The following is a 10,175-nucleotide window of genomic DNA, read 5'->3' as shown; positions in this document are numbered from 1 at the left end:
GCCCCTTTCGATGTCCGTAGGAGTGCTAGTGTTGGAAATCGAGTTCTACAACTCGAAGATGAACGCAAATGATGTCAAGGTGGATGGGGGTATGAATGCAAGGTGCATATATTTATTGGTTAGTAGGTTGAGCTAGCACTTCACCAAGTCCAAATTGGGTTATATCGAGCAGATTTGATTTGAAAAAGGTGACACAATATTATTGGTTGATTGATGTGGGTTATAATTGGTTTCTAGGTGTTAGTCGGCCATTGTTTCGTTTCCATGGTTCCACCATAGACACATCCACGGCCCTCCTCGCGCACTACAACCCCGACAATAGTACATAATATTTACCAACAAACAAGATCTCAATGGCGCGAGCAATTAATTCAAGAAAGCAAAACTTTCATTGTAGACAAATATTCTCTATATTTAATATAAGGAAATAACTTGGAATATTATACAAAGGAAAAGGTTTAAAACCTCTTCCTTGAACCAGATGAACCCCAGAGAGATTGCCAAAAGACAGGCCAATTCTTTTGAGCCTCATTCCAACCCAAGACAGACCCTTCCCTCATAGGGTCCCAACTAGTGGACACTATCCCATAACTAACACCAAATAGGGCTGTCCCAAAGAACACAAATGACACTATGAAGGGCACCCAAGTGGGTACATCTATCTTCAACCCTACTTTCAGATAATAAAAGAATGGAAAGAACAAGAGTCCCATAAACAATGGAATCCCAACTGAAAGCCCAATTCTACCCATCATCCTATTAGTCACTACCTCTGGAATCACACCTGCATCTCTCTCTATCTCTTCATCATCATCCTCGTCTTCATTGTTGAGTTTTGTTGGTTTCAGGGGCTTTTTGGTAATTTTCTTTGGGGGAGGTGGGCCAAAGCCTTTGGGGGAATTGAGTGATGCTGATAACTGGAATCTGTGATTCCGGTGCACTGATGGTTTTGGAATTGGAATTGGGAGTTTTGAGATATTGATTGGAGATGGTGAGAGATGGAATGAGTAGCAGGTGGTTGTTTCCATAACTGGTTTTGAGGGTTTTGTTTTCAGTGCATTAGGTTTTGTGAAATGGTTGGTGGTGTGCATTTGTTTTATGAGTTTTGGATTAGATGGCTTATCTTCTTAAAAGTTTGTGGAAATTACAGTAGTACCCCTATCCTATGAGACCTATAGTGCAGGCCCAGGCCCAAATGCAATGGCCACAACTACAAGCCCACAAATAAATTGCAATATTTCTAGTAGCAAATATAATTTTGTTCCACTGAATTTTCTAACAGTAATACAAAAGAAGAACATTTCTAAAGCACATATATATGAATATCATCAAAACAACTTCATGTATCATATTTACTTCTGTAAAGAAGTCTTGGTGATTCAAGTGAGAATTCTATTTATTAAAACTGGATTAGACCTAAATGAACAGCAAATTTTAAGAAATGTAACTTTCATCACCTCGGGACACTAACGAGACTGCATCCGGAACTATTCTTTACTCTGTGACCGATTCCTGGTAAAATGTATTCTTACATTAATGGCAAATATAATCATAGACCTTTGAGAATTGAGACCAAATATGCAACCTAAAATCACAACTATTTATGGTTTTATTTCACATTAACAATGGTATGTATGCAAATTAAGCACCAAACATGACATATGAGTATTTCCTAATTCCTTGGTGTTTGTTTTGACATTTGAGAGGTCTAAAAAAGGTCTCTGTAATTAAGTTATGTAATAGCTACTCACCTAAAAGAACAAATTAGTTTAAGAAATTCCATAGTGGCTCCTTAGAGAGTCAATGGCTTTATCCACGGATTGCAGAAGTTCAGGGATGGTTGTTTTGCATACTGGAATTAACAAAACACAAACAGAGAAGCCACATTAATCTTTAACAAGTTGTGACAAAAAAACTCACGTCTTGCTTGTAAACTATAATTATACAAATTGGTAATAAAAACATACCACGATTTGTGTTGGCTTGTGTTTCTGCCATCATCTCCATATATGATGCCTGAAAAGGAGTTGGTTTGTCATACATATGAAGTTCAAAGTTATGATAATTGACCATATATTGACGCATCAGAACTTAAAAATCACCTGCATGGTATCATGAGTTTCACTTATTCGGTCATTCAGCTTCTTGAATTCTTTCTCAGAGTCATTCATTGTTTCTTGACATGCTTGGTTTTGAATCTTGAAAAACAGTAAGAAGATAAAAGCTTAAAGACAAAAACCAGTGGACCAGAAGCTTGAAGCTTTATTGAGATTTACAATGTCATAACAAGTTTGAACCAATCACATTATTAGAAGTTATAGTGGTATGTGTAGGTAAGTAACAACTTAACAAGATGTATTTCAAGTAAACATAAAGTTTGTAATGCATAACATGATTTAACATTATTGATAAGCCTGATGAAAAAAATGTCTTAACATGATTAATAATTTCAACAAATACAACATTTGACTTTTCAAGCATATTCAATATAATCTTTACTTGCACAAGGCCACCACTAGTTGTATATAATGAAGAAACAAAATATCACAAGATTACATTAGTAAACCCTTTTTTAGTTTAAATTTCAAGTTGAAATATATGATCGAAGAAGTTAGTATAGTTATAAGCACGGTGTTTAGTTGTTTGGAACTCTGGGTGTACATTTACATAGATGAACTCGTTAATTTTTAGCAAAAGTGCAGAACACAAAAACAAATTAGTGAGTATTTTATGATTACCTACTCAAGGATACCATATAGATACATTAGAAAACCATAAATGACATCTCCACATCAAAATCCAAAAAAAACACCTATAATCAGATATCCAAGTCTCCTATTCTAGTTTAATTTAAAACGAACAATATATGCGCCACTCTTCACAATATTAGAGTACAATTTGACCGTTTTAAGTATTGAATATCAAACCTGGTGCCTTCAAAATTCAAAATGTACACTGATCTAGCTACTTCTATAGATAGAAGATTTTGATTGCCGTAGCTTTCTGTAACCTAATATAGATATCAGTTTTCCCTCTACAAGCAATACTATCTCATCACTTTTAAGGTGCAGCAAAGTAGACACTTATAAGTCAAAAAACTGGACTCTAATTTTGACACAGGGAGTATCATAAGCAGAAATGAACTATTCAGCAACACAATTCATAAGACCTCACTTTTATCCTGTCACTAAGCTGGTTTAAGCTATTCCGAGGCTAATTATATATGATCACCGTATTAATAAGCAGCAATGAACTGTTCAGCAACCTAACTCATAAAACCTAGCTTTTATTAGGTCCGTTTTCATGATTATCACATTACTAAACACAAATGCACAATTAAGCTATTCCGAGACTGATTATATCTGATCTCCTTATTAATAACCAGAAATGAACTCTTCAGCAACGTAATTCATGAAACTGCACTTTATTCGGTCCTTTTCTTATCAGAATTACATTAACAGGCAAAAATAAGTGAATCGGAGGCTAATTATATATGATCTCAATATTAATAAGCAGAATAAGCTATCCTGACTCCTGAGGCTAATTATGTATGATCTCGATATTAATCAGCAGAAATAAGATGTTCTAAGGCTAATTATACATGATCTCGATACTAATATGCAGTTACAAGATGTTCTAATACTAATTATATACGATCTCTATATTAATAAGCAGAAACGAGATGTTCCCAGGCTAATTATATACGATCTCAATATTAGTAATTAATAATAATAAGATGTTATGAGGCTAATTATATACGATTTCGGTATTAATTGTTAATTTTAATAATATGTTCTGAGGCTCGTTATACATGATCTCAATATTAATAATAATAATCAAACAGTAAAGTACAGAAACAGACCTTAAATCGTTTATGCAGGCGTGAATGAGAAGCTTCCGTATCCTTAAGTATCTCCGAATGCGAGAAATCGACGTGACGCTTAATCGAATCGACGTTGTTAGTTGCCATTTCCTTCAGATCCGCAATTGAGTTAAGCGCTTCGCTCAGCGCAGGCGGTACTCCGGTAGGCGTCACCGCAGCTGATTTGTTGCCGGTCTTCTTCATCGGAGACGAGTATGAGTTAGTGACGTCATTGAAGCAGGCGAAATTGAACTTGAACTTGGGCGGAGATTCGGTTGGAATTGACGCCGATGGCTTTCGCGTTGTTTTCCGGCCCATGGCTCGAGTAATGGTTCTGGTAAAGTTGAACTGAACGGTTGTTATGGTTGTAACTGATTTTAAAGGTGTGGTGATTTGTGTTTAAATTTTTGATTTGTGTTTGCGTGTTCAATTTGTTCACGAATTAACAAAGTGTTTGGGGAATATTATTTATTCGAAGTTGTGATTAGACAATACAATAGACAATAACGAGTTTATTCTCAAAAATCATGTTTATTAATCACACTAAATAAAAGGTTTAGAGAAAATTAATGTTTGTGTTCATTTGGTTTTAGGGCGGAGACATAATGAGTCCTCAAAAGAAAATTTGAATTGGTTGGGTCCCTGTGGTTTATAAAATAAACCATTTGAGTCCCTGTCAAATGTGGAATTATTAGTTTACCCTTTTTTATAATCCGTTTGAGTCCCTGTGGTTAAGTGATTGCCCAGTTTTAGTCCCTCTTTAAAAATTACCTCCAAATTACATAATTAACCTCCAAACAATAACCAATCAAGCCATAATCAACTAACCAAACCATAATCAACCAAAATTTAATGAACCGAACTTTTTTTTATGTAACATCCACAAAATTTCGATCCAAATTTAACAACTAAGTAAAGTTGAAGGATCAAAATTCCCTAAAATAAGTGTTGGGAAAATTTAAATAAAAAAAAACAAGATCATTCTATAAGGAAATATTCCTTAAACAAAATTATCTTATGTTAAGGATATGGAATAAGGAAATTCCATCCCACATGGAAAGATGTAAGAAAGTGGAAGCATTCCACATGGGTATAAATAAAGAAAATGGAATCCATCCCACATGGAAAGTGGTAAAGAAATGGAAGCTCTTTATAAGGAAGAGATTTTCCATAATAATATTCTTATATGCCTAGCATGCACCCAGTGGTCCTAGCGGAGGGTGCGAAGCACCCGACGCGCACGGGCTCGGGCGAAGGGCGTTGGGCGATGGGAGCAATGTGGCGCTTTGATGGCGCACTTTGCACTTCGCACGCTCACATCTCCGCGAGTCGCCTTAGTATTTTTGGACAACGAGAATTAGACTAGAAATGACAAGCTATCAAAGACAATGGACTAAAAGTGAAAAATAATATTCAGGGACCCATCGCGCTACGCGATGAGTGCAAGAAGACGGCCATCGCGTACCGCGATGGTCCGTGATGACTCAGAGACACGTGGCAGCAGGGAAGGACACGTGGCGCCCATGCAGAAATGGCGGCGTCGCGGTACGCTACGGCCAAGGAAGAGGACCCATCGCGTCGCGTACCGCGATGGGACCCAAAATCTAGTATAAAAGGGGAGGCTACGACCATTTCTCCCACACACCTCACATTCACTCTCTCTCTAGATTTACTCTCTCACTACCTCGGTTTCTGTGCCAACCCGACAATCGTTACCTCGTAATTCATGCCACATACCGACGGTACCTCGAAGTGCGTGCCATCCGAAAATAACCCGACATTCTATCTCGAAGTATGTGCACGTCACGACGGCCACCATATGTTGCCTCTTTTTGCGTGCCAACCTCGAAGTTCGTGCTAAGCCCCGAAGTTCTGACAATCTAAGCACCAGTACGCGACATAGAGTAGAAGTGCTGCTCATACAAACTTAGGTATCTAACTTCGAATACCCGTGTAAGGTAAGGGTTATGACCTAAGTCATTATGATATTATTATTATATATATACGGCTTATACCATAGTCAGGTGTATAGCCCAAAAACCTTGATCATAATTATGTTTACATAAGCTTTAAACATACAAAGGATTATAATAGTGTTTCTTTACAACTAAGAAACATCAGTTCTACATTCATAAGGAAATATAGTTTCTTCACGATTAAGAAACATAGCTTTCGTATACAAAGAATATAGTTAAAACATTTTTTCTTCATGTGTAAGAAACATAAGATTTTACATGTATAGCAGTCAATGAATGTTTCTTCTTGAAAAAGAAACAGATTATAGATGTTTCTTCATGAAGAAGAAACTCATCATATGATTTGGTAAATAAACAGAAAGACTACGGGTCTAAATATTTTATTCAAACAAATGATCAATCAAGGTTTAAAGCTATTTAAACCAGACTAAAGGTCTATAGCCGGATCAAGAGACGATCCGGATATTTATATACCTATTTTATAATAGGTCAATCATCAATCAATCAATCAATCATTCACAGTCAAGGTTTCAAATGAGATCACCATATCATTCAGAACAATCAATCACAATACGTTCAAACCTTTTATAACGTGAATACGTTAACCTTTTCAATCAGTCAAAACTTATTTAAACTCAGTGAGACGTTCGGGTGTTTGTCTTAACGAGTCAATCAATGTCTACATGAGATAATGAAATCTCTAAAACGTTATAATACAAAGTAGAGAATAATATCAACTCAGACCGAATACGCATGTGTCTGGATCCAAACATAACTGTTAAAGCTCAATCAATCAATCAAAGGCAATGAAGCCGCGAGCTTAAACGGTCATGACCAGTTCTCAGTTTAGGGCTGTTTGGCTCGGGGAATACCGTTGTGTGTGTAGGGCAGCGGTACATATTCCGGAAGTAGAAATGCTTCCGCTGAGGTTGTCAAGAAAACTACATTTTTGTTGTAATCGTCATTCAAAATGTTTTATTGAGTCATACGTGTTCACCAGCATATAGCTGACGTATTTGTCCCCACATTTCAGGGAAACATATTAGCACAGGTAGCAAGGAACATAGTCATTCATGAAGATAGACGCCCGCAAGGTAGAGATGGCTCAATTTTAAATTATTAAAAGATTATAAACATGATTTATAAATCAAACACTCGGGTATTTATTATCCGAGAAAGCTTTCAAATAAATTAATATTTTATTATAACCAAAGTCTTCCGCTAAAACAAACGCAACTCTGATGTATTTACAAAACATGTACCAACTATTGGTCATACGCCTAGGCAATAAACCGGGGTGTGACATTTTAACAAAAATAAAAAAACCAAAATTTTTTTTAACAAAAATAAACGAACTGAACTAATTTTTTTTAACAAAAATAGACGAACCATACTTTTTTAACAGAAATACGAACCAAACTATTTTTTTTTTTTAAATAAACGAACCGAACTACTTTTTAATAAAAATAAACGAACCAGGCTACTTTTTTAACAAAAATAAACGATCGAACTACCTTTTAAGCGAAAATAAATGAACTAATTTTTACTAAACTAAACGAACGTAATTACTTCTAAAGTAAGCAATCAAATCGCACTCCACTTTAGCATAAGCTACAACAATATTTTTGTTAAAAAATAAGTTCGGTTAGCTTATTTTTTTTTTAAAAAAACTTTGGTTCATTTATTTTTGTAAAAAAAAGTAGTTTGAATTTTTTTTTATTTTTGTTAAAAATAAGTTCGGTTCGTTTATTTTTTATAGTAATTCTACGTTGTTTTTGTTAAAGCAAATTGTTCAGTTCGTTTAGTTTAGTAAAAAAAAGTAGTTCGTATTGTTTATTTGTATTAAAAAAATTATTTCGATGTTTTCTTTTTGTTAAAAAAGTAGGTTAGGTTAGTTTATTTTTGTAAAAAAAGTACTTCGTATTGTTTATTTGTATTAAAAAAGTATTTCGGTGTTTTCTTTTTTGTTAAAAAAGTAGTTCGGTTAGTTTACTTTTGTCAAAAAAGTAGTTCGGTTAGTTTATTTTGTTCAAAAATAAGTGTGATTCGTTTTTTTTTTTGTTTTGTTAAAATGTAGTTTGATTCGTTTATTTTTTTTTAAATGAAATGAACTAAACTGCTTGTTAAAAAAAGTGACTCGGTTCGTTTAGTTTAGTAGAAAAAAAAAGTAGTTCTATACGTTCATTTTTATTAAAAGATATGTTTTGTTTGTATATTTTTGTTAAAAAACAAGTTTGGTTCATTTATTTTTGTTAGAAAGATAGTTTGATTAGTTTATTTTTGTTAAAAAACAAGTTCGGGTCGTTTATTTTGTTAAAAAAGGAGTTTGATTCGTTTATTTTTGTTAAACGAAATGAACTACTTGTTAAAAAAAGTCATTCGGTTCTTTTAGTTTGCTTAAAAATTTAGTTTGGTCCGTTTATTTTTATTTAAAGTAGTTATGTTCGTTAATTTTTGATGAAAAGGTGGTTCGGTTTGTTTGTTTTTGTTAAAAAAATTGGTCAAGTTTATTTATTTTTGTTAAACGGTGAAAAAGACTCAAGGTGACCAATTATGAAAGTTCAAGGACTCACAGTGACAATGTATATATATAAAAGTGAAATGTCAAATCTACCCTTGAAGCTAACATAGTTAAATAACTACAGGGACTCAAATAGTTCATTTTTTAAACCACAGAGACTCAACCAGTTCAAACTTTCTTATGGGGACTCATTGTGCTCCGTCCTGAAACCACATGTACGCAAACAATAATTTTCTCAAAAGTTTATTAAGACAATCAAGCATTTTGTATTGAAGGCTTTGATTATAAGACAAATGAAAAGTTTATCAATTACACCAAAATACATCATGTACCTTTTGTGATTTCAAATGAAAATAGGTAGAGATAAGAGATGGAATAAAAAAACTAACTATATGAATTTTTAAGCAATTCAAATTAATAAACGAACTTTGTGGTGTTTAAGTAATACTAGTATTTATAAATCGCTCGTTGTGACAAAGTCATTAAACTATACCAAAAACATATGTGTAAATATTAGACCGCGTACATGAATCGGACCCATTAACTCGCATGTAAAACATGCAAACAAAAAAAAGTTCTTATGATAATATAGGTGGTTTGGTGAAGTTTTGTAAAAAGAAACTGTATAATAATTAATAATATAGAATTGTATTTCATAAAGTCAAAATTCTCATATTTGTTTTATCTGTTTTTATGAAAAAAAAATAGTATTATGTTATAAAGCAAAAAAATTAAATTAGAAAAGAGAAAATAATAATAGAAGTAGGGACACCAGACAAACCAATCAAAAGTATTAGAATCGAATAGTAAATTTGTTAAAGACACAAAATCTTCAAATTAATATATAGTTTAATTTGTTAAGCAACCCAATAATGGAGAGTATTCATGAATATCCTTGCAATTTTTTTAGTTACATTTTTTTTAAATATAATAGGTAGTGACGGATTTAGTAAAATATTGTAACGCTCCGTTACCGGTAGCCCTACTTTCGTATTGGATTTACTCATGAACGCAGTTCTAAATATCAGAGTTAATCAAAACATTCGCAGAACATTAAAAACATTCAACCATTACATTCTATAACCATAATTCTTGTCTTATCGAGCATTCATAGTCACTTAAAAACAAAACATAGTCTTTTAAAATAAAACATCATAGCAAAATCTTCAGATGCCAGCTTCGTCCAACTCTGCCATGTGTCCTCCTCAAGCTACCTGCCTCATTCTACTCACCTGCGTGCATACTAAAAGTCAGCTACGCTGAGTGAGTTCTAGTTAATCACATAATCATACAATACCTTCTTACATTTCATACTTAACCTCTTAACTTTCTTTCATACACACATAAGTGCATATACTTTCATTCTTACCTTCATACTTTCTTTACATACATAATCATACGTTTTAAAGAGCCTTTCGCCCTATAACCTCACAGATATTATAAGGGTCTGGTCCCTAACATCACAGATATTATAAGGGTCTGGTCCCTAACATCACAGATATTATTAGGGTCTGGTCCCGTTGTTTCGTGTAACTGTACCATACCTGTTCATACATATTTTCTTTGACAATACGTGCAATCTCCGAAGAGCGTTCACGTACCATCATCATGACATACATACATTATGCATACATCATATATTCATACATACATCATATCTCTCATCATACTTATCAATCATATCTTAACTACCACCTGACGGTTCATGCAATATCCGAAGATCGTTCACGCACCGTCAAGCAATCATCATACATAAATCATACAAGGCATACACTTATCACTTAAGATAAGTGCATTAACTATCACATTGAGTATG

General features: G+C 33.8%; 1 protein-coding gene and 1 pseudogene across 1 annotated transcript; both read right to left on the bottom strand.

Moving 5' to 3' along the window:
• Window positions 1-275: 275 nt before the first annotated feature.
• LOC143630435 (protein PAM68, chloroplastic pseudogene) lies at window positions 276-1,188 on the bottom strand (annotated as a pseudogene).
• Window positions 1,189-1,469: 281 nt separating this feature from the next.
• On the bottom strand, window positions 1,470-4,273 carry LOC143630434 (uncharacterized). The gene is made up of 5 exons (XM_077099446.1): window positions 3,863-4,273; window positions 2,103-2,198; window positions 1,968-2,016; window positions 1,752-1,852; window positions 1,470-1,512 (listed from the first exon to the last, which is right to left on the bottom strand). Exons 1-4 carry the CDS (start codon window positions 4,178-4,180, stop codon window positions 1,770-1,772), a joined length of 546 nt encoding a protein of 181 aa, XP_076955561.1. The 5' UTR covers window positions 4,181-4,273; the 3' UTR covers window positions 1,470-1,512; window positions 1,752-1,769.
• Between the last annotated feature and the right edge of the window lie 5,902 nt (window positions 4,274-10,175).

This window comes from Bidens hawaiensis, unplaced genomic scaffold (genome assembly GCF_021521415.1).
Source record: "Bidens hawaiensis isolate Kalapana, Puna unplaced genomic scaffold, B.hawaiensis_p1.1 tig00005663_1, whole genome shotgun sequence".
NCBI classification, from domain to species: Eukaryota; Viridiplantae; Streptophyta; class Magnoliopsida; order Asterales; family Asteraceae; genus Bidens; species Bidens hawaiensis.
Note: the sequence above shows the minus strand (reverse complement) of the source record. Positions and strands in the feature narration are given on the sequence as shown.